The sequence below is a fragment of the Hyperoodon ampullatus genome, assembly GCF_949752795.1.
Source record: "Hyperoodon ampullatus genome assembly, chromosome: 14".
Lineage (NCBI taxonomy): Eukaryota > Metazoa > Chordata > Mammalia > Artiodactyla > Ziphiidae > Hyperoodon > Hyperoodon ampullatus.
Genome location: NC_136927.1, coordinates 59,710,931 through 59,735,098, shown reverse-complemented (window position 1 = coordinate 59,735,098; position 24,168 = coordinate 59,710,931). Strand labels below are relative to the sequence as shown.

Here is a 24,168-nt window from a genome sequence, read left to right as displayed (position 1 = left end):
CTGACCCCTACCCACCCTGCTCCACTTCAGGGGTGATGGCTTCCTTTCTTGTTGACCCCACAGCAATCAGAAAAGAAATTTGACCTTCCCCCTGCCAAGTTATATATATATAATTAAATCATGCACTAAATATAGCTGTTCACATAGTTCCATGAAGAAACAAAATGGCTAGGGCCATCCCAGAAGGCTTCCTGGTGGGTATGCCCCAGCTCTTAGCCTTCCTTCCTGCTGACTGAAGCTTACACAATTGGGGGTGGGGGCTAATGCTGTCATTTCAGACTTTCTGCCACTGCCTGTGGGTAGCTAAGGGGCAGCCCTCCAGGGATACTGCTGGTGCTGTTACAGATTTAGGTTAGAAACCTGCAGGTCCTGGACCCTCTCTGAAACCTGGAGGATGAACAAAGGGTCAGCCCTGTGCAGATCTTGCTCCACAAGGGAAATGGTTCCTTTCCTCTTCCTCAGCAGGGACTGAGATTGAGATTGGTTGTCTTTGAGATGGTTTGTGATAGGAAGGGGTGTGAACAACTTGGAATATTGAGGGGACGCACAGCCTGTGCTCCAGCCCAGAGATTGAAGTTGGGAGTACAACTCTCCTGACAAAAGTGTCCACCATTGTGGCACCCATTGAGTTATTATATAAAATTGAATAACTCAGCCTCGATGCGGGGAATGGGATGGATCCTAAGGTCAAATAACAACTGTAGTGCAAGTTTTCCTGAAGCAGTTGAAGAGACCTCAGGAGGCAAAAGGGAGGAAGGCTAAGAGCTGGGGCATGCCCACCAGGAAGCCTTCTGGGATGGCCCTAGCCATTTTTGTTTCTTCACAGAACTATGCAAACAGCCATATTTAGTGTATGCTTTAATTTTTAAATTCTTCCTATATTTTAATTCCCATCAGGGAAGTTGACATGAAGTGGATCCGAGTGCTGACTTAACACTTTGGGGCCTCCAGGGGGCTCTATGGCCCAACACACAGTCTGGTCAAGGGCACTTCTGCCTAATGTGCCACTTTGGATTTGTTTTCTACAGTGCTGCACCCCCTTTTTTTGGGGGGGGGGGGAGAGAGAGAGAGAGAGAGAGAGAGAGATTCCGTTGATTTTTAAAATATTGTTTTAAGGCCCAGGCCTACAGGAAAAATCCCACGCTCCTCAGCATGGCATCCTAGGCACAAGCATGATGCTCCAGGTGCTAAAAGCTTCTACCTTGAAGCAAGTGCTGCAAACCCACTCATTCAGCTCTGCCAGTCATTACAGATGCTGATTCTTCTGCCCAAGACCGCTTTCTCCCCTCTCAGGCTCAGGCCCTTCTTCTGTGCTGGTCCCAGTACTTGCATCTGCATCTTTATCAGCCTAGGTCACTCTGGAGTGACACTGAGCATTTACACATCTCCCACCACCACACTGTGGTACCCATAAGGACACAGCCTGTGTTTTAGGCTTTGCTTATTCTCTAGCACCAGGCACATGACAAGAACCCTTCCTGTGGTATGAGCACAAATGTCCATGATGGAGAAGGATGAGGTCAGAGGCTCTGGGCTGGTGGCCTGGGGTGAGCCTCTGCCTGGGCCAGAAAGGACTGGCGTTCTCTGCGGCCTTGGACCCAGCATCCTCTATCTGTCACTACCACCCCTCCAGCTCTCTGTGAACACAGCTACAGCAGGCCCCCAAATCCCTTTCTCACAAAGCTACAACGGTTTGAGAGGAGAACTTTGTCAAAGGAACTAAGATAAAAAATACAAAATAAAAACACACAAGGAGTTCCAAGAAACAGACTTCCCGGATCTAAAGCAGAGATACTTACCTCTGACTCTAAAAGCTGACCCAGAATTTGCCCTGCAGGGCCCAATTGGTATTCTCATCACCCAGGGCCTTGCCCATTGGTTCAGTGGCTCTAACCCAGAAGAACTTCTCAGGGGCTGCAGGCCCTGAGAAGCCTCAAACACCATCCTGGTTGGGTTCTTTCTAGTCCATGTGGTTAGATAGAAACCCACACAAGTCAGGAGCCCATCTCTGGGTTGAGTGACTCCCCTTTCTGCCCAGTTTAATTCTGAGCACCTATCCCCCAAATCTACCTTAGGAAGAGGCTTCTAGAACCATGAAGACTTACAACACCAAAGCCATTCAACCATCGTGAAAAGAATGTGGACCCCATTGCCTCCCAGAGAAGAAAGGTGTTGCAAAAGTGAGGGCACTGCAGCTGGAGGGCACAGCCAGAGTAGAGGCATGGAGTTGAGAGTGTGGGACCTGTGTCTGCATTTGGAAAACAGTAGATCTTCTGTGTCAGGCAAGCAAGGGACTCACTCACACAGCAAGGGGATGGAGGGAAGGCTGGCAAGAACGTTTGGATCAGACATCAGAGGGCCTAGAATGTCCCTAAACTAAGTCCCTAAATGTCTACTTGGGGAGCCAAGAGAGACACTTGGAAGTTTCTAAGCAGGTGATGGCTTGCTTTTAAAAACTGGCAGGAGGATGGAGGGTGGTTGGGGGTAGAAAGGTCGAGGCAAGAAGATACCTAAGGAGGCTGTCATCACACTGGGGCAGATTCCTCTTCCAAGCCAGGGTGGAGTCCAGTGGAGGGCAAGTAAACTCATTGTTAAAGATATTCACTGTGGGCCCTGGGGTAGAGAGAAGGACAAGGAGGGAGAATCCTTAAGACTTGACAAAGAGGTGGCTATTGGGCAGGCAAGGAAAGTATCAGAGATGAACTCCTGGGCCCCAAACCTGGGGGGCATCAGGAGGAGGTGTCATAGACAGACACAGGGGAGCCAGGAGGAAGAGCTGGTTTGTGGGGAATGGGCATAAACGTGGCTGGGCATGTGGAGATGAAGCAGCCCCAACCCCGGCTCAGGGGCAGAGCTACTTGGGAGAGGGCCGCTCCCTGGAAGCAGGTGCTCCCCTCCTCCCCAAGGGTCAAGGACAGCTCTGTCCTCACCAGTGGATGTTCAGGACTGACAGAAGCAGATGGAGGCCCACACTAGGACATCATTTCCCCAAAGATGGCCCCTGAGACTGTGGAAAAGCCTGAGTTCTCTGAGAGAAGAAAGGGAGAAGGGAGCAGGACACAGCAAGCTGGGACGCACCCAGGGGTAAGAGGAGAGACGGTGTGCTCTGGTCAGCAGGATGGCCTTCCCAGGTGTGTGGGGGAGGCAGGCGCGCCGAGCCCAGTGCTGTATGGGGGTCAGAGGGCCTGAGGCCGAGGCAGGAACAAACAGCGGCAGAACTGGAAGGGAGCCAGACCAACAGGGCTTCAAGAGTGGCTTGATGGGGGCTGGCAAGGCAGCCTTGGTGGAGTGCGCCTGTGAACTTTCTCAGAAACAGGAGTGGCACAAGTTGGAGGAGGAGGAGGAGGCGGGGACAAAAGGAGGGTTCTTTTAAGAATGGGGAGGTCTGAGCAGAGGAAAGGAGTATCAACACACAGATTGCATGGGACAACATCAGGAGGTGCAGAAGAAGGGACTGAGCAAAGAGGTCCCTGAGCCCACATGCTTCTCTGGGTGCAGGGGGAAAAGAGAATGGGTGAGAAGACTGAGAAAGGAGGAAAAACATGGACGGCTGAGAAGGCCAGCAGGATTCTGCCAAGATTCCCTGTAATCTCTCCAGTAAATAAGAGGTAGGCTGTCTGTTGGAAATTTTAGAGCCAGAGGTAAGTTTGAAGTTTGGAGAGAGGGGTGGAGCAAGTATGTAACAGCCTTGGGGGGGTTTCTCTAGAGCATTGCTTCTCAAATGTAATGTGCATGCAGATCACCTGGAATCATGCTAAAAGGTCGGCTCTGATTTAGCAGGTCTGAGCAGGGCCTAAGATTCTGCATTTCTAACAAGCTCCCACTTAATGCTGAAGCTGCTGGTCCAGGGACCACACTGGGAAGAGCAAGGATTTAGAGTCAGATAAGGAGATGGAGAAAAAGACTGGTATAAGAATTCACCTTAAGGAGACACTACCTTTGATAATCTCCCCTGGGGTAAAAACTGAGACCTTGAGAAGTCTGGGTGGGAGTGACAGCCCCCGCAGGTGATGGGGACGGGGGCATAGGTCAGAAAAGGAGGTGGGGGTGCCTCTGGGGTAGTAGGAGGCCCAGTAGTGGCCCTGGGACCTTCATTTGGGTCCATGTGGGGTGGACCACTAACTGCACACTTAGAGGCCCCCCAAAAGAGGATGGGAGTCAGCTGGGGCAGGAAGGTGATATTCCAGGGGTGTCTGAAAATGAAGCAGCAGGCTGAGTAGGCCACCCCCATGCTGTTCTGCAGGAAAGTGCTGGACTCATTCTGGGCTTGTTCAAAGCCTGGTCAGGACCCACCAAGCCAGAATGTGGGGAGAGGGGCAGAAACGGCTCAGCCCTCGGGTCAAGGGCGAGATGATTTCTGGCCCGGGAACTAAGAGGAATGAAATCTGAGAGGGTAGATTCTCTGTCTGGGTAACAAGAGGAAGTGAGTCCTAACTCAGTATCCAACTTGCATCAAAAACCAAGAGGTGTCTGAAAGGCACAGGTTGGAAACGAAAATGCTTTAGTTTTTAGACCAGCCACGGACTGGACTACGGATGGGGGGTGCAAGGACTGCGCTCGGCGAGTCTGGGGCCCAGCCTAAGGGAGAAAGGTTTGAGTCCCAGGCTGAGGTTAAACCGAGGTCAGGGGAAGGCGGACAGGACCAATGGGGAGAGCAAAGAACATCAGGAGTAAAAGCTTGAAGGCGTCAAAATGAGCGGCAAGTGCAGGAACCGGGCGTCGGCGTGGAGAGTACGGCGGGTACTTGGGAGACGAAGATGAGTGGAGAAGCCGGGACTTCGTGCAGTGGCGACCCGGAGGCGGCGGAGGTTTCTGAGTGCGGCCCTGCTCGCTCCTCCGGCTTCGCCCGGGCTCCCCCGCCACGCAGCCCAGTCAGCTCCTTGCCCGGGCCTCCCGGGCCCAGGCTGGTCCCTCCCGTTCCTTCCCGCGGCCTCGGGCAGGCCGCAGCCCCCAGCCCCGGCGACCGACTCGCCAGGGTCCGCCCCGCCGCGGCGGCCCGGGCCCGGCCGCTCCTCCCCCGATGATGTCACGTCCCTGGCCGCCCCTCGGCCGGCCGCGCCGCCCCGCCCCCGCCTCCCCCGGCCCCCAGTCCCCTGGGCCCGCCAGCTCCCGCCATCCCTCCTCCCGCCCGCTCTCCCTGCCTTCGGCTCCCGCTCCCCCGGGAGCGGCGGCGGCGGCGGCGGGATGGCCCGGGCCCGCGGCCAGGGCCCGGGGAGCGGCGGGCGGCGGCGGCGGCGGCGGGGCGGCGCGGGAACCGGGCCCAGGGGGGAGTCGGCCGGGCTGCTGCTACTGCTGCTCCAGGTGCTGCCGCCCGGGGCTGCGGCAGGGCCGGGGCGCCGGAGCACGCGGGGCGCCGGCGGCGGAGGCGTCTGCTGGCCCGGCGCTGCCCCTGCCTTTCCTCGGGACGCACGGCTGCTGCTGCTTCTGCCGCCGCTACCGCCGCAGTCGCCGCCGCCGCCGCCAAGCTCCGCGCCCGCAGCCTCCTCCTCCTGGATGGTAATCAGCGTCCCGCGCCGGCGCCGCGGGCGGGTGGGCGGGAGGTGGGGGCGGCGAGGGGGAAAGGGCGGGCAGCCCCGCGCCCCCGCCTCGCCTGAGGCAGTTCAGGGGGCGCTCGGGCCCCCCCTCCGACGACCGCGGCCCTGGGCAGCCGCCAGAGCGCGCCTCTAGGGCGCCTTTGCGCGGACCGGGTGCCGTCTCCGCTCCCCTCCCTCACCGCCCCGCGCTCAGTCAGCCCGCCGGCGCTCAGGCCGCGGGGAAATCCCTCCATCTCCCCGCCCCGCGCCCCGGGAGGGGAGGGGACGGCGCCGGCGCTCGCGGACCCGCTTTCTCCGAGGGAGCGCCCAGGAGGCTGGCGCGCACTGAGCGGCCGGGACTGGCGCTGCGCTGCGCTCCTGCAGGCGCCGGGTGCCGTCGGGCGGGCGGAGCTGAGACGCCCCGCAGCCTCGGCGGGACCGGATCCCCGGCTGTGGGAGCGCCCACCGACTGCGCGCCCTTATGTTTCCTGCGCAGGACGCTCTGCCCCGCGGCGGGCTGAACCTGAAGGAGGAGCCGCTGCTGCCCGCCAGCCTGGGCTCGGTGCGCTCCTGGATGCAGGGCGCGGGCATCCTGGACGCCAGCACCGCGGCGCAGAGGTAAGCGCTCGGACGCGACAGGGCGCGCTCGGGTTGGACGACTCCGCGCCGCCTTCTCTCAGCTTGCTGAGCTGCTGGGGCGAGGGGTTGGAGGGAGCCGCAACTCTGCACTGTCCCGGCAAGCTCTTGTGCCCACCTCGCCCTGAGCGCCTCTGCTTCTTCCTGAGAATGTGGGGCGGGCCGGGGCGGGGCTTCTGCCTCCACTTCTGGATGTCCCGGCTCTGATTTCTGACTACCGCTCGCTGGCCCAGCCGTCCACGGCTCTAGAGGAGGAGGTCTCCCGGCTGCCTGCAGTCCCACAGCCACCAGCTGTTAAGGAACTGCTGACCCCTCCTTCTCAGGCAGTTAAGTGCCCCTCCTTGTCGAGTTCCATAGATCTCGGACAGGAAAGGCACGAAACCCAGCCCCCTTTCTGCTTTCTCACATCCCTCAGAGTTGGAGGATGGGGACGTGTGGAGCTGGAGAAGCGGCTGGTGGGGAAGAGATGAGGTGGGCAGTCGGCTTGGTGGAATGATTGGAGCTGAGGATGGGTCAGGGCCGCCCAGGTCCCTCCAGGTGTTTTTCTGGTGGGCCCTACCCGAGGCAGGGGGTCCCTGGGAACCCAACACCCATACCCATCTCCTCTGACTCCTTTGCAGGAGTCTGGGCAGGGAGCCTGGGTGGGGGATGGACTCCTGGATTTGGAAAGGAAGCATAATGGTTCGTTGACCAGCCCCCCACAGCACCTGGGCTTTTTGTATCCCCAGTTGTGAGCAAGGGGAGGGGAGGTTAGACATCCTACCTGGAGTTCTCAGTGCCTGGGACTAGGGAGGTGCTGCCTCTGCAGACACATGGGACACTTGGGAGCTGGGCTTCCCAGAGGTCTGAGCAGCTGCTTGTCCAGCAGCTGGAAGGGATTCTGCTGGGGGGTTTCCAGGGCAGACCAGACCTGGATGCCAGCCACACATTCACATCCCCAATCCTGTTCAGGGGATACCACCCCACCACCAACCCCAACCTCACCCCTTAACAGACACACACCTTGTTTCATGTTCAAACTGAATGGTGTTCCTGCATTCCTGTGCTTTCATGACTGTCCAGAGGGAGCACCGGGGCCTCTCTCTGGAGCTCACCTTTTTAGGAAGAGAAAGGGTCTTGCCTGCGAATTAATATCCATATTTTTACTCATGATATAACTTTTCTAGAAAAAAAAGGAAAATAGAAAACAAAACCTCATCTCTCTAAATAGCTACTGTCAATAATTTAGTGTATTTCCTTCCCATCTTCCCATTAACATTTTTTTTCCTGTGTTATATATACAATTCTGTATCCTGTTTGTTTTTCTTTTGGTTCTGGTTTTTCACTTAATTTGAGATGGTCAATTTCTTTGTCTTTTTCTCCACCACCGCCTTTGTGGTGAGAGCTCCTTGTAAGAGAGGATGAAGTGTTCCAGTGGGGCCTCACGGTTTAAGGTTCCTATTTCTCTCTGATGCTCCCCTCTGTCCCTGTCAGCAGGTTTGATGAGCAGGAAGCCGATGGGAAAGAGGCAGTGCCTATGTAGCCTGTGTGGATGCAGGAAGTGTGGCGATGAGGCTCTTCCCATGAGATTGGGCTTCAGCAGTGTTGTCTGCACATGGGGAAGAGGTCTTGAGTGGGGTTGAGGTGTCCAGTCTGAGTCCCCAGGGCCGCATCACCAGGACTCAGAAGGCCTCCCCAGTTTGAGGAGAGGGATTTCTTCAGGCCTGGGCTGCTCATCTCCAAGTCCAGAGGCTTCTCTGTCTCAGGACACAGATTGGGAGCCCCCACACGTTTGGTTGCCTCTGGGCACCTCCTGCCGATGGGAGCAGGTGGGAGGTACTTCTTTCTCATTCTTCCTGAGACGCCATCATCTCATCCGTTGGTTCTTGATCCTCCATCAGTCCTCTGTTCGGGTCTTTTCATCCTAGAACAACAATGGCAGGAATTCCTTTCCCTGCCCCACCCCCCTCTTCCACCTCCGAAGGCTCCTCTCCCTCTGTCTCCGAGGAACTTGCCCTGGAACGCTCCCTGCAAGGCTGCTTGGGGTCTGACAGCTCTCTTTGATGCGCTCTTTGCCTTCACCCCACAGCCGCCAGCTTGTCAAGGCTTCTGGACGGTGCCTCTGGGTCCTATTCCTAATCACAGTGCCCACGGCCAGCTCGTAACCATGACACACACTCTTGCCCTCCATGACTTTCCACTCTGGCTTGAAGGTTAACCCCAGTGTATCACCTCAGCCTGCTAGCCCACTGTCCCAGCCTCCCACCTCGCCCCCCCCCAAACCGTCTGCCATGCACCAGGGGCCAAAGAAACATTTCCAAAGAACTCTTCTGTGATTGTGTCCCTCCCCAATTAAAAACTTCAGTGACCCCCACACACACACTTCCTCCCAGATACTCAGCATTCAAGGCCCATCACAATCTGATCCCAAGCTTCCTCTCAGCCTCTGTATGATTCTTGGAATCCAACAATGTCTCTTGAAACAGTTCCCCTGCTCCCAGCACCCACACACCCACCGAATAAAATCTTACAACCTCTGGGACCCTCCCCCCCAGCACCTTCTCTCTCTGTGCCCTCCCATCCGGCCCAGGGGAGCAGTTCTTAGTGCTGTCTAAGGATGCTTATCACAGGCCAGAGTCAGCTGTGCCCTGCCTGTCCTGGGCTTCCTTGCCCTGCCAGCCTACACCTTCTTTTAGGACATGGATGGTGGCTCATTCATCCTCGTGTCCACAGCACCAGGCTCGAGCAGTCAATAGGGGGTAATGAGTATCTGCTGCAGGAAGCAGGAGTGCATGTTTGAAGGTTACTAAGTCCATTTTTGTTGGGCTCCGCTGTCCACGTTGGTGATCTACCTGACCCCAGGAACCAGGTACTGGAGCAGCTGCTGCTGCCCAGCTTTACAGCGCCAGGGTTTTTCAGAAGGTGGAGAAGGAGGAGAAAGCCCAGAGCCTGCTAAGATCAGTGAAGGAGGGCCTGCCAATAGGAAGGAAAGTTCTGAGCGAAAGAGGGGTAGAGAGAAAAGAGAGGCTGCATACCATACACTGGAGGTAAGAGGGAAGGCCGGCAGGGTCTTCCTGCTGGGGAACTCTGCACAAGGATCCCTGGCCTACCCTGGGCCAACAGGACTTTATCTCTCAGCACAGAAGCAGTTCTCCTCTCCTTCTGATGTGACTCCCAGCCTGGGGAGACTCCTGGAGCACCCACGCTAGCCCTCCCCCTTGAGCTGGTCCCAGAACACTAGCCGGGCCCTGAGAGGGAAGCCAGCTGGGGCTGCGTTTCCTGTAAGCAGCAGCAGGCTAGCATCCCTGCTAGGAAATGCTTTTGTCTGCTTTAATAATTAATAGCTCTTCCTCAGCCTGGGACCTGGCAGGCAGGCCTGTGGGTGGGTGGCGAAGGGGGTGGGCACAGAGAAGCAGGGTGGACAGTCTTGGGGTAGAATTGAGAGCAAGAGGAAACATGGGAGAGCTGGCTAGTGAGATCCTCCCCTCCCCCATCATCCAGGGATCTGGTGGCTGAGATAATTTCCTGGGGCAAGTGAGCAGAGCCCCTGCTGGGGCAGTGGGAGCAAGGGATATGAAGCAGCCCCAAAGCCTCATCTCCGGCAGGCCCTTCTAGACCCAGGTTCTGGGCAGCTGCCTCTAGGCACCAGGTCCTCCTGCCTGCACTGTCGCATTGTTGGGGTGGGTTCACCCCAGTGAGCCTCTGCTTTTATCTTCCCAGGCTCTGGGCTAGGCCAGTAGATCTTGGCTGGAGTCAGGAATGCCAGGCCCAGCTTGATGATTATCAGCAGTCCCAGGGACCCAAAGGATGCCTGCAGGGAGAGCCACGGCCAGTGGGATGCTTGGAGGAAGAGAGGAGGCAGAGGAGAGGAAGGTGGGACTTACGCAGCCATGCTAGGATGGGGAAAAGGAGATCTAGATTTAGCAGAGACAGTAGGGAAATCTGAGACAAAGGCTGAGATGCAGGAAATACACACTTCTACTCCTTCCACCTCCAGGGTGGAGGGGGGATCAAAAAGGAGCCTCCCCCAACTGCTGATAACAGCAGGGCTCCTCCCCATTTCCCCAGCATCCCAGATTCCAAGATGGATCAGGCCCAAGCCAAGGCACTGCTCGGAACCTTGGGCTGCCAAGGCAAGCAAGAGTTAGCATTTGGTAGAGGGCAGAGGGGTGCAGGGGAGACAAAGGCCTGAAGGTGCCTCTTGGGGAAGGCCAAAGCTCCGGTCCCGGCCATCCTCCTCTGTGGGATTTGAGATGCTTGTTTTAAATTGCTAGCACTTATAATAAGTACCTAATCAAGGATGTAAAGACTTATGAATGGCCTTCTGACCCGAGAGCAGAGACTGACTGTGAGGGAGGCGTCGTCTGTCCTAGACAGCTGTGGCGAGGTCCAGCTGCTGCAGGAAGGTTTCTGGGGCATCCTGCTCAGCCTCGAAAAGGAACATCTCCAGGGACTCCTGGGTGGCCAAGCAATAGCAGCCAGACAACTCTGCAGCCCCCAGATGCATCCCCCTGTACTCTGAAGCACAGTTACCTGAATGACTCAGGCTGTGAAGGTCAGGTTGCCCTTGGTGACACCTTTAACCTGGATTCCCAGCACAGTACTCAGGAAGCCCCCACACACCCATGCTCGGATGTCCTCCAACCAAAAAAATAGCTGTGCACACCGAAGCTTTTCTGTCCCAGTCTCCTTTAATTTGGGGGCTATTTCAGAAGATGGGAAGGGGGTGAGTGGGCCCTGGTGGAAATACGAAGATGAGCACTTTCTCCTCCCACATCCGTGCTCTTTACAGCAGCACATGCCCCACCGCCTCGGCACACTCTGGAGTTGATAGGAAAGTGTTTTGAACATTTTGTTGAAAACAATCTTTTTAAGAAAGCAAGGAGATGTGTAAATCGTTTGGGAGTCTTACAAAAGTGGTTAATGTGGCTGTTTTCATCACTCAGCTGCATTTACCTGGAAAAGGCGCGTATGTGGCACGCTTTGTGCACTAATCACTCTAAGTGAATGAGACGTTTCTGAATTATAGCCTCCAGCAATATACGAGCCAGGTGAGGCAGTTCTCGTGCATATTGCCAGGCTGTAAGCAGGCCCTTGGGCTGTAACTTTGCTGGCTTCCATCACACCGCAGGTCTCTGGATGGCTGGGAGTTGCTACCCCACCCACGTCCCTGGGGACCCTTGGGAAGGGTCTGCTTCCTCTGCCAGCAACTGCCTCCTAAGACTCTTAGATGGCCAGAGCCTGCTCCACCCACCTGCACAACAGGCCAGAAGCACCTGAGAGATGATGCCCCAGAAGCCCTCAGTCAGTGACTGGAGTTGGACGATGAAGACCCCAGCTCCCTTGCTCAGCCCTCTGACTAGCTGAAGCACATGTTCTAGACTTGTTTCCAGAGCTCCCTGGGGGCTGAGCTGCAGCTGCCCACAGTGGTTACTCGTGGATAATGCGCCTGTTAGGGACTGCCTTTCCTTCTCTCTCTCACTCCCCACACCCGCCAGGGTTTCCTGGAATCACCTCCCACATAAAGTGTTCACATATGAATCCTTGTCTCAGCGTCTGCTTCTGGGGAAACCCAGATAAAACACTTACCTCTCCAGACTTCTGGGACTCTCCTCCCTCTCTCCCTTCTTCCAGATAAAGGATTCCTATCAGTAAACATCCTTGCAGTTTCTCTCCACACCCCAGTGGGTGTCTTGGGCCACCCCACTTTGGAGACCACAGAATGAGAGACCTTGGCCTTCATCCACATCTCTGCCTCTAAGGTACTGTGGGAGCACATGTCTTCTCCCAGGGTGCCCCAGCAGTCCTCTCAGACCTCTCCACGGCCCGGGTCTATCTTCTGAGCTGTTTGAGCATATTTCTGTGTCTCTTTCTGTTCTTTAATCTTGGTTTGCTTTCTCATTACAAGAGCATCAGCTCCTCCCAAGGGGAGAAGAGCAGAAGTCTCCCCCTCCCCCTCCGCACCCTCTCCCTTTGCAGCTTGCAGCTCTGCTCAGGGATGCTGATTGGTCACCCACTGCAGGGGCAGGTAGGTGGTGGAGGTGCCTGGGGGAACCAGAAGTCCAGACAGACCTGCATCTGGCACTCTAGCTGCTGTTCTAATCCTCATGTCCTTCTCTGTGTTCATAGGAAATACGAGGATTTCTTTAAACCAAAACCTTTTCCATTTCAGCTTGGTCTTCTCACTTGTCTCACAGGGGTATGAACAGGGTAAACTGGAGACATTCGCAGACCAGGAGCAGTCCTGGGCATGCCCAGCAGGGGTCTTGCCTATTCTGCCATCCTCTCCTGGTCTGCTTGGGGTCATATTGTTCTGCTGTCATACATGATAGTGATCCCTGTCCCAGAGCTATAAACTAGCCGCCTCTGTCCCATTGCTTTGCGTGGATGTGTGTGATTGTGCCTCAGACCCACTAAGCAAGGTGGAGAATGGAGGCTGATCCCACTGTGGAGTAGGACAGTGCAGCCCCTTGATGCCCTGCAGCTGGCAACACTGGCTACTGGTCCACAGACCCCAGGCAGGGATACCTGTTCCCTTTCCCCTCCCCTGGTCCCCGCAACCACTCTCCCTAGGAATCCCCTCCTGCTGAGAGGGAAGGCCCTGTGAAGGGAGCTTGGCGTGGGGCTTAGGGCAGACTTCCCAGGTCTGGTCCTTAGGAGCCCGGTAGGAACCCCAGGCAGCCAGGACCCAGGACTGACTGGTATTTGCCAAGAGGGATGGATGGGAGAGGAAGCTGAGCATTATTGATTGACTCTTGGCCTGGGAAGTACAGGAGTGTCTGTGTAGATAGGGTATGTTGAGGGGTCCAGGGGATTGTGTTCTTGCTCAGCCTCCACCCCTCCTCTGTTAAGGCTTCTTTCTTTCTTTATACGCTCTCTCCCCACTGTCTGAGAGCCTTCCAGGCACCTTTCCTGGGCTAAATGACAGAGTAAAGGGCAGAGTGATCTGGGATGGTCCCACAGCCCATCTCCTTCTGACCTTATCTACCCCCAGGTGGTCCTGTCCCTGGGGAGCCTCACTGCCCTTAAGCTGGTCCTGGGGGCTGGAGGGAGGAGTCAGGGTTGCTGCCTCATTAGCATATTCATCAACAGTAATCAGGGACCTGCTGTGATCAAAGCTGTCTTCAGGCTTCCCTGCCTCTTGGCAAGTGGGAAGCGGGAGGGTCAAGGCCTGGGAGGGTCAAGGCCTGGACGTGAAAGGACTGTAAGCCTGAGGCTGAGGAGAAGAGAGGGACACCGAGGAAGGAGGGAGGAGGAGGATCCTGGAGCAAGGAACGTGTAGAAATAACCTTTGGTGGGGAAGAGAAGGTGTTGGTGGCCCCCTCCTCATCTTTTTTTTTTTTTTTTGCGTTATGTGGGCCTCTCACTGTTGTGGCCTCTCCCGTTGCGGAGCACAGGCCCCGGACGCACAGGCCCAGCGGCCATGGCTCACGGGCCCAGCCGCTCCGCGGCACGTGGGATCCTCCCGGACCAGGGCACGAACCCGTGTCCCCTGCATCGGCAGGCGGACTCTCAACCACCGCGCCACCAGGGAAGCCCCCCTCCTCATCTTGATCAGGGACAAGCAAGACCCGACACTTCTGCCTCCAAAATTAGCATTTTACATGGACGACTGAGGCTCCCAAGCAGGCTTTCAAGAGGAGGAACGGTTTTCATTTTATTGTTTATGTATTTACTGTAATCTGTATGAGTATAAACACAACAAACTTCTGAAACCCATGACATTTCAGATATTATGGCTTTGCAAGAAGCCAAGTAAGAGTAAGTTGATTTAAAATTATATGAAGAAAAATATTAAGTAGTGATGAGTATGGCAGATGTTGTCACAGTGGCATGTCCATGATGGGACTCTGGTCTAAATGGCTCTCAAGACAGTTCCATCATTCTCATCCTCGCCTCTGCATCCCTGCAGCAGCCTCTCACTTTTCTACCACACTGTGCCCTCCTTGCTTACAGCATCTTCTAAGCCCTGCCTGACTTCAGAGCCTTCTGGTGGCCTTTAGTCATACTTCCCAAACCACATCCCTCCACCAAAATGCTCTGTAGTCATGGCGTGTTAGTTACCTGTTGCCACATTTAAAAAAATCACCCCCAAACTCAGCAACGTAAAACAACATTCATTATCTCACACAGTTTCTTAAAGTTAGAAATCAGGGAGCAATGTAGCTGGGTAGTTCTGGCTCAGGGTTTCTTATGAGGCTTCAGTGATCTGAAGGCTTGACTGGGGCTGGTAGACCTCACACAGCTGATCAGTTAGTGCCGGCTGTTGGCAGGAGGATTCAGTTCTTCTCCACGTGGACCTTCCATAGGGCTGCTTGAGTATCGTCACAACACAGCAGCCAACTTCCCCCTGATGACTAATCCAAGAGAGTGAACAAGGCAGAAGCCACGTGTCTTGTATGACCCAACCTTAGAAATTGTATGCTATCGCTTGGGGCATATTCTATTGGCCACACAGACCAATCCTGATACAGTATGGGAGGAGACTATATAAGGACCTGACTACCAGGAGGCAGGGATCATGGGGAACCATCTTGGAGGCTCGCTACCACATGGGGAGCACTGGCCTGAGCAGGTCAAGGAGGGTCCATTCCTGGAGGGTGTCCCAGGGCCCCCCACATACACTTGTGTATGCATTTCCCAGCAGTTGTGGCTATAACACTCTTCTATAGAATGAGGATCTGGAGCCACGAGAGAGCTAAAGAACACACTTTGGAAGACCTTGACCCAGAGAAGAAAGTCTAAACTCCATGGCCTGGTTTTTGTATGCATGGATAGTCTGGCACTTCCAATAAAACCTTTTCTCTCCTCACTTCACTCTTTGAAGTGGTCCAGTGACACTAACCCTCATACCTACAGCCATTTCTTATGCTGTTAGTTCTGCCCTTTTGCCTCCTGCCCCTGTTGAGCTCCTATTCATTCCTCGAAGGCCAGGGGGAAGGCCACCATCACCATGACATCTTCCCTTCATCCCGCACAGAAAGAATTAATCTTTTTTCCTTTGCTTTTACCGTTTTTTATATAGTGACATCTCTTAAGGGACACCCACCACTCTGTCTTGTGTTGCAGCTCTCTGTATCTGTCTTCCCTCCCCTTCCAGGTGTTTCACTCTGGCCCCACGTGGTGCCATGTGGCCAGCGCTTGGTACATCATTGGGGTTCAGGAAATATTTGGTGAATAGGGCCTTGGTTCTTCTCTTCGTCCTGCTCTCACCCTGGCTTTGCTTCTGGGACTGGTTTCTGATGAGCCAGGAGAAAGCAGGGCCAGACCAGAAGATCCTTCTGCCCAAGGGAGCCAGTGGTGTCTTCCTCCAAGCATGGAGGCAGGTCCCCCTATACCTGGGGAGGACATTCCCACCTTCAGCCATAGCCCAGGGTCCAGGCTGGCCAGACTAGTGGCCCTGAGCCAGTTCAATGTCTCTTGAGAGTCTGATGGACTTCATCATCTCCCAGGCAATACCGTAGGCTCATGCACATAGCCAGGAGCTGGGGTACAGTGGGATATTCATTCCAAAACCTCCCAGCTTCCCCTTGAGGCCCTAAAGGGCAGTCACAGGAGCCTGTGGTCAGTAAGATGGGTTGCTTGTTCATTTGGTTTTAGAGATCAGCCTTCCAAAATGTGAGGCCCAGGGAAAAGTCTGGGAAGGAGTCTGTCAGGGATGCCTCTGTTGTCACCTGTTGTGCTGCTTATTCCCATGGGAGCAGGCTGGGGTGACCTCAGGGCTGGGAGGCCTCTTCTAGAACTGAGATGGCCCTGGCAAGGGTGGAATGGGCCCATCCAATTTCTTGCCCAAACTCTTGACACATCAGAGCCAAGTCTTGGCCAGCCCACCTACCTGGTCAGAGGTGACGGGGTCTTTCTCTCTGGAGGGCACTTCCAGTGGTTTCCCAGCAACTTTCCTCCCCACAGTGGCGTGGGCCTGGCACGAGCACATTTTGAGAAGCAGCCCCCCTCCAACCTCAGGAAATCCAACTTCTTCCACTTCGTGCTGGCCATGTATGACCGGCAGGGGCAGCCGGTGGAGGTGGAGCGTACAGCTTTCATCGACTTTGTGGAGAAGGACCGAGTGAGAGGCTCATGGGCTCGCTGGGAAGGAACAGGGTGGGGGGGTGGGGAGGGTTTCAGGGAACCCCCTCCCACTGGAGCAGATGATGGATAGGTGGTGGAGGAGTGGAGAAGGGGGTGGTGAATGGATGGGAGGGGGGGAGGGAGGAAGGTTGGGTGGGAAGGGAGTTGGGGGGAGGGGGGTGGCTGGAGGATCCCTGGGAGCACCAAGCATCCTCCCTATCTTGTCCCTGCAGGAGCCCGGGGCTGAAAAGACAAACAACGGGATCCATTATCGCCTCCGGCTGGTATATAACAACGGTGAGTGAGGCCCACTGCCCACTGGGTACCGCAGCACCATGTGACACTTGGTGCCCCACTGTCAGGGTGGAGGGGGCCTGGCTTCAGCGGGGGAGGGTGTGGGGTGTGTTCAGTCATCGGAAGCCACAGGGGCTCCCCAAATAGCAAGCCCTCTCCGCCTTTCCACCCTTAGGACTTCGGACAGAACAGGACCTCTATGTGCGTCTCATCGACTCCATGTCCAAGCAGGTGAGCCAGCCCAGGGGATGCTCAGGCCTGTCCAGCCCCTTCTCTGACCCCCATCTCCCTGTGGTCTGAGCAAGCATCCTTGTCCCTGCCCCCACCTCCCCCATGCCCTTCATCCTCACCTGTCTAGCTGTCCACAGTTCTCACCACTGTCCACAGGAGGAGGATGTGTAGCTTTTGCCCTCTAGACAAGAAAAAGACAATATTTGTTCAACGACTTTGTCTTAGGTCCTGTTATCTAGAAGTTCAGCCTAGACGGGGATTCAGGTACACATGGTTTATTGGGGAGGAGGCGAGAAGCTCTCAGAAGGGGAGGGAGGAGAAGCAGGACAGGGCCGGGGATGCTCAGCAAGGATGTGGTCTCAGCTGGAGTCTAGCCTCAGCCTGATCCACGAGGAGCCCTGGAGAAGGAATGGCACCAGAGCTGTTCCCCCTTGAGGCAGGGAGGCCAGGATTCTGTCCCCTGTATTGGTCAGTTACAGGCTGGGGACCACTCCCAAGGGGAGAGTGTAATCTTCCAGATATTTTCAGGGGAAGCAGCTCCTGTCTACTGAGAGCAGTTCTCAAGAGAAAGCCCTTAGCAGCTAATGCTACCCACGGCTGGGGGTTGGGTGCACTGGTCCAGGAGAGGGGACTGAGTGGGGCCCCAGAGCTTCCACTGCAGGCCCTCAGTACCTTGCTGACTTGAAAAGACAAGAGAAGGAGGCTCAGGGACCAGCATGAGGAGCTCGGGGCAACTGAAACCTGAGTCAGCCCTGATGGACTGTGCAGCCACAGGGCCCCAAGCCTCAGGCTTTTCAGAGGGGTTGTGTGTGCTGGTAAAGGAACAGGGCTGAGTCTCAGATGTGAAAATGAGTGGCCTGCAACTTGAGGTGGAGACTTGGGCTTTCCCACACAGACAGTCTTCCAGCAGCCCCCACCCAATCCCAGGGCAGAGGAAGAAGTGGTATGTTTCTAGGAAGCCTGTGGTCGCCATGGTGTGGGAGGCGGACCAGGCAGTGGCAAAGTGGGATTGCATGGTCAACAAGTGTGGAAGGGGTTGGAGAATGTCCAGAGAGAGAGGGACCCACAAATAAGGGATGGCTGCGAGGCACAGAGATTATAAGGTGGAAGCCAAATGTGTGGTTTGGGAAGCTCACTCCTTGCTTCAGGGCGGAGGAGAAGCTGGGGGACTGGCTGGGGGTGTGGGGGTGGGGGGGTGTGGCTGATCCAGCAGTCCAAGAGGGAGCCACTGGCCTGGCCTGCGGAGGTGATAGGGGTGGGGAGACGGGCCAAGGAGCCGGCAGGGCAGCCTGGAGGGACAATGCTTGTGAGAACTGTGGAGGTTGGAGTGTGTCTGCCCTCCCGGCAGCCTGACCTTGGTCATGGTGATCTGGGGACCTCCCTGCCCCTGAGCAGAGCTGGCTCCGGAAAGGGCTGCCTGTGGACAGACAGAATCTATAGACCTCATGCCACTCTTGCCCATTCTGATAGTGGTCCTGGCTTGGGAAGCCAGGTTCCCAGTTCCCTCTTTGCATTCCTGGGCTCCCGGAGAGAGTTGGAGGGCATGCTCTTCCCCGGGAGCAGGGCCCAGCTGCCCCTCCACCTGGCCTTGAGAGGAGCCTCCTTCCCCTCCAGCGTGTGCACTTCCCCTTCCCCAGGCCATCATCTACGAGGGGCAGGACAAGAACCCCGAAATGTGCCGCGTGCTACTCACCCACGAGATCATGTGCAGGTGAGAAGGGCTAGGTCACCTGCCCCTGGCCTCTTGGCCCGACCCCTACCACTGCCACCAACCCCCTCTGCACTGATCCCCAGAGAAGCCTGGGGGTGGGGGTGATGAGGGAAGAGTGAGGCCCCTGGGCACAGTGCTGGCTGAGGAGGGGGTCCTTGAGGACCCATTAGCCTGGCCTGTTTATGTGGCTTCTCCGAGTGTTTTTGTTAAGAGAGGCCTCCTGCTGCTACTGGGAAGCTTAACTAATAAAGCTCTGGGGAGGGCCTGCTGGGAGATGGGATGGGGGCAGGGCCTGGGCCTCCTGGATTAGCTCAGAAGCTGGAGGAGGAAACTTTGCTGCCTCTTATGTGAACTTCAGGGCACCCCTGGGCAGGCAGGATGGGGACGAGGGAACACAGTGCTAGACTCCCCTTCCCCATTACCCCAGAGCTTGGCATTTCTAGGCAAGGGCTCCCCAGGAGATGTCAGCCAGGAAGGGTCCTCCGAGGCAGCTCTTCATACATGGAAAAGAAAATAGTGTTCAAAAATCTGGTTGGGACAGTGGCTACCCTTGGGAAGGGCAGTGACCAGGAGGGGGCATGAGGGGGCTTCTGGGGCGCTAGTCACATAGTATTTCTTGGTATGGGTGCTGGTTACATGGGTGGGCTCACTTTGTGATAATTCATGAGGTGCATGCTTACAATTGGAGCTCTTTTCTATATGTATAAAAAGTGTACAGAGACAGTAGGTGGTCAGCAGCCTGCCCTTTCCTGGATCCTCCAGGAGCAGCATGCCTTTGGGACAAGGGTTTCTTGGCCAACCTTATCCCCAGGGATAAGGGCTCTCCAGGTCCCTGTGTAGGACCCTCACCGCCTGTCTCCCCCAGGCCCCTGAGAGTGAGCCCCTCTGGCCCAGGGATTCCATACTCAGAGACAGGACATCAGCATCCTCACCCCGGAGACACACACACACACACCATGGGCTGTAATCTCCCTCTCCTTCACCCCCTTCCTCCTTCCCTCTCTTCTCATCTTTCCTTCAGCCGGTGCTGTGACCGGAAGAGCTGTGGCAACCGGAATGAGACACCCTCAGACCCCGTCATCATTGACAGGTACAGACCGGGGGAAGAGGGCTTGGCAGCTGCAAGGCCAGGGCAGGCTGGGATCAGCCACAGAGCACGGTGGCATCCAGCACCCTGTTGGTGGTTCTGAGCAGAGAGAAACGGTCCCCTGACTGCAGCCCCTGATGGCAGACCTTCTGGGGCTGGGCGTAAGAGTTGTGTGTCCTGAGGGAAGCAGCTGGAGAGGGCAGGGGTGCAGGGTGGTAGAGGCCACTGGGCTAGAGAGGCTGGGAGGGCCTGGCAGGGAAGTGGGCTCTAGTCCTGGTGCCTGGTGCCTCTGTGCTGTTTGACTTGACTTCTCTGATCGTCCGTTTCCTTTGTTTAAAAAATAGGGAAATACTTAGCAAGCTTCAATCATAGGATTGTCAAGGTGATGCATATGAAAATGCATTCTCCCACCATGATTTTTAAAAATTATTTTATTTCTTTTTGAATAGGAAATGCATATATAAGGTACAAAATTCGAAAAGTATAAAAGAGTAGATAATGAAAACTATGTCTGCCCCACCCCTATGTATAGCATACTGTACACAGTCTTTTGTACTTACCTTTTTATTTGTAACAATATATCTTAGAACTCATTCCATATTGGAACATAAACCCTGCCTGGTTCTCCTTTTAGTAGATTAAACCATTCACAATGTACTAAAATTCAAGTTTAGGAGGGTTGACAGCAAAGTCTCCCACCTCTGCTGCTGACTCACCCATTGCCCTCCAAATAAGCAAGCATTATTACCAGTTTCATGGGTATCCTTCCTGAGATAGTCTGTGCAAGAAAATGCAGACACAAGCAGTCTCCTTATTCTTTTTTCTACTGCAAAATATTCCATTGTGTGGATGAACTATAATTTCTTTAGTCTCTATTGCTGGACATTTTGGCTGTTTTCATTCTTTTTCAGGGATAAAATATGCTGTAGTGAATTACTTTGTTCATGTGTCACTTAGCACATGTGTGAATTTATATAAAGGATATTACTAAAAGCAGAATTTCTGGGTCAAAGGAGATGTGCATTTGTACTTTTGATAGTTATTGCCAATTTGTCCTCTGTAGAGATTATACCAATTGATATTGAGAATGCCTGTTGCAGTATTCTGGCCGATTAGTATGTTGTTTATTCATTCAACAAATAATTTTTTAACATCTATTGTTAAATGTTAACATCTACTGTTAAAATGGACCCTGTGCCAGGGTCTCTTCTATATGCTGTGGATTAAGCAGTGACCAACGCAGACAAAAAGCCTTGTGTCGATGGGCTTACAATCTAGTAGGAGAGATAGACATAAACTAACTGAATAAAATGTACAGCATGTTAGATGGTGATAACAGCTAAGGAGAAAAAGAAAGCCATCAGGAAAGATCAGAGAGTGCCCAGGAAGGGGCTATTGCAATTTTAGAGTATTTAAGGAAGGCCTCACTGAAACTATGACATTTGAGTCAAGACCTAAAGGAAGTAAAGGAGCGAGCCAAGTATGAATCTGGGAGAGGAATGTTCTTAGCAAGAGTGTACTTGTTGTGTTTTAGGAACAGCAGGAAGGCCCAGGTGACTGGAATGAGGGGGACAGTAGGAGATGAAGATGTCAGAGATACAATGGGTGGGGCAGGAGGAAGGCCGGACCATGCAGGGCCTTGTAGGTTGCATGTAGGCCATTCTTGTAAACCATTGTAAGGACTTTGACTTTTATTCTGGATGACATGGAAGCCAGTGGGGGTGTTTGAGAAGAATGATATGACCTGATTTATATTTTGACAAGTTTTAAACTCTAGCTCCTGTGTTGAAGATGACCCGCAGGAAGCAAGGGTGGGGACAGGGAGATGAGTTAGGAAATCATAACAATTATCCAGGAGAGATGATGGAGGCTGCAACAGAGGAGATGTTATAGAGAAGTTTGTAAGAAGTGGTTGGATTCTGGATACACTTCATAGGCAGAACTGACAGGATTTTGTTATGGAAGGAGAGACAAGTTGACAGGGTGAGAGAAGTCAAAGACGGATCCAAGGTTTCTGACCTGAGCAACTTTAAGGGATGGAGCTCCTATTTACTGAGAAGGTGGAGATTTCAGGAGAAGCAGGTTTGGGAGGAGAAGATCAGGAGTTTGGTTTTGGACGTATGACATTTAAGATTCTTGCTAAACCTCCAAGTGGAGATGTTGAAAAAGAGCTGAACACATGAGTGTGGCTCTCAAGGGGAAGGTCCAGGCTACAGATGTAGATTTGAATGAATGAAATCATTGAGGGAACGAGTGTTGAAAGAAAACATGAGAGGTCCGAGAACTGCATTCCGAGGTGTCCAATGTTGAGAGGTCATGGAGATGTGTAACCAGCAAAGGAGAATGAGAAGCAGCTGCCAGTAAAGTAGAAGGAAAATCAGGGGAGTGGAGTCCCAGAAGCCTAGATAGAAAAATTATCCCAAAAGGAGGCAATAGTCAACTGCATCAAATGCTGCTCATGGATATAAAAAGACTAAGGGTTAACCATTAGATTTAGCAATGTGGGGGACATTGGTGACCTCAACAGGAGCCATTTCAGTGGCAAAAGGGGCAGAATTCTGATAGGAGTATGTCTAAGAGAGAATGGGAGAAGGGAGATTAGAGACAGTGACTAAAGGAACTCTGGACTTTCACCCTAAAGGGATCAAAGAAACAGGATGGAACAGGGTGGTGATAGGAGCACAGTGTAAGGCCAAGAAAAAGATATAGCTTGTTCAGATGCTGATGACAAAAACCCAGTAGGAAATGGAAAATTATGATACAAGCGTTAGAAGGGAGAATGGCTGAAGCAATGTCCTCTAATCAGCGAAGGGCAGGGTTTCTCCTGCACACGTGGAGGACTGGCTTTAGCTGAGAGCACAGACATTATCCATGGAGGCAGCAGGGAAGATAGAGAACCTGGACGTGGGTAAATGGGAATATCCAACATAGGAGCTTATGGATGTTCTTTTCTGATTGCTTTGTTTTCTCAGTGAAATAGGAAGCAAGGTCAACAGTTGAGGATGAGGATGGAGAGGGAGACACTAGGGCATGAAACAGTTGTCCAAGAGAGTGAGTGGACCATGGAAATGTTCTGTGATTGCCAAGTGGCACTAAGGGCCCACCTAAGATCTGTGGTCATAAATTTATTTATTTTTAAAATTTATGTATTTGGGGCCACGCCACGCGGCTCGCGGGATCTTAGTTCCCCAACCAGAGATTGAACCTGGGGCCATGGCAGTGAAAGCACTGAGTCCTAACCACTGGACCATCGGGGAATTACCTGTGGTCATAAATTAAAAGTGAGCAACTTCCCTAGTCCTGCTGAGCTGCACCAGTGCAGGTGCAGAACAGGTGAGTGGTTGCATATAGCCAGAGTTGGGGTTTGCTATGTGAATACGATGAAACATGAGAGGGCAAGAGAGTGAAAAGTGTAAGCAAGGGGTGTTTACAAAAATGGAACAAGGAATTTAAGCTCAGAAAGGAGAGGACTATGGGAGAGTGAAGAGAAGGCAGGATGAATGGAACATAGGTTTTGATGGGGCCAAGAATTACTAGAGTTGAGGTACTAGAAGGGGTTGGAGCTGGTGGTTAGGGAGTGGATTGTCTGTAGGTAGGATTATTTGGAAATTCTGTTTATTGGTAATGGCCAAGGGAGGGTAGAGAGAAGGTCATTGGAGGAGAGATACTCAAGGAATGGAGAGAAGAATGTGTTGGAAGAATTATCTATTTACATTGATACTGAAATCACCAGGAATTATGATTGATTTTAATGATTCTTTATAGATCCTAGATACTGATCCTTTGTCAGGGAAGTGTATATCAAGTAACTCAATGTAGTTGAATTTATCGATATTTTCCTTATGGATTTCATTCTGCATTTTGTTTAAGAAACCTTTCTCTATGCTGAGTCATAAAGATATTCTCCTATATTTTCTTCTAAGGATTTCACAGTTTTTCCTTGTACATTTAGGTTAGTAATCCATGTGGAGCTAATTTGGAGGCATGCTGTGAATTAAGGTATCAATGTAATTATTTTTATTTATGAATCACTAATTCTTCTAGTATCATTTATTAAATAACTCATCCTTTCTTACTGAGCTTCAGTACCACCTATGTCCTAAATCAAGTTTCCTTCTATTTGTGTGTCCGATTCTAGAGTCTGTGTTTTATTCTCTTGATCTATTTGATAATCTCTGTGCTAACATGGCATTGTTTGAATCACTCTATCTATATAAAAATAATACAGACAAGCATGTAGGGTAAGGTTCCCATCTTCTCTTGTTCTTCAGGGAAGAACTGACTATTTTGGCCTTTTGTGCTTCCATATAAATTTTAGAATCCATGTAGAAAGTTCCACACCAACACACACACGCACGCACACACACACACACACACACACACACACACATCTTTGGGGGTTTTGTACAGTTAACTTATACATCAGTTTGGAGGAGAATTCGCATCTTTATGCTACTGAGTCTTCCTATCCATGAATATGGTTTATCTCTCCATTTATATAGATCTTCTTTAAAGCCTTTCAATAAAGGTTTATAATTTTCTCAATTAATTTTCTCAGTAAAGTCTACATACACTTATTGTTTTCATTCACTCATTCAGTAAATATTTATTGAGCATCTACTATGTACCACGCACTGTTCTAGGTTCTA

The 24,168-nt window shown here is 53.2% G+C and overlaps 1 protein-coding gene across 2 annotated transcripts in view; it reads left to right on the top strand.

The window, feature by feature from the left end:
• Window positions 1-5,184: 5,184 nt before the first annotated feature.
• Window positions 5,185-24,168, top strand: part of EBF4 (EBF family member 4) — a gene marked incomplete at both ends in the record, with an annotated part of 54,488 nt that continues 35,504 nt past the window's right edge. The window contains 7 exons of one of the 2 annotated variants that reach the window (XM_079719810.1): window positions 5,185-5,496; window positions 6,010-6,131; window positions 16,038-16,194; window positions 16,430-16,493; window positions 16,666-16,721; window positions 18,359-18,432; window positions 19,454-19,522. In XM_079719810.1, the coding sequence (XP_079575936.1) occupies window positions 5,185-5,496; window positions 6,010-6,131; window positions 16,038-16,194; window positions 16,430-16,493; window positions 16,666-16,721; window positions 18,359-18,432; window positions 19,454-19,522 (854 nt within the window). Of the gene's footprint in view, window positions 5,497-5,994; window positions 6,132-16,037; window positions 16,195-16,429; window positions 16,494-16,665; window positions 16,722-18,358; window positions 18,433-19,453; window positions 19,523-24,168 lie in introns of those variants that run through there. The other variant, XM_079719811.1, reaches the window with a different exon arrangement.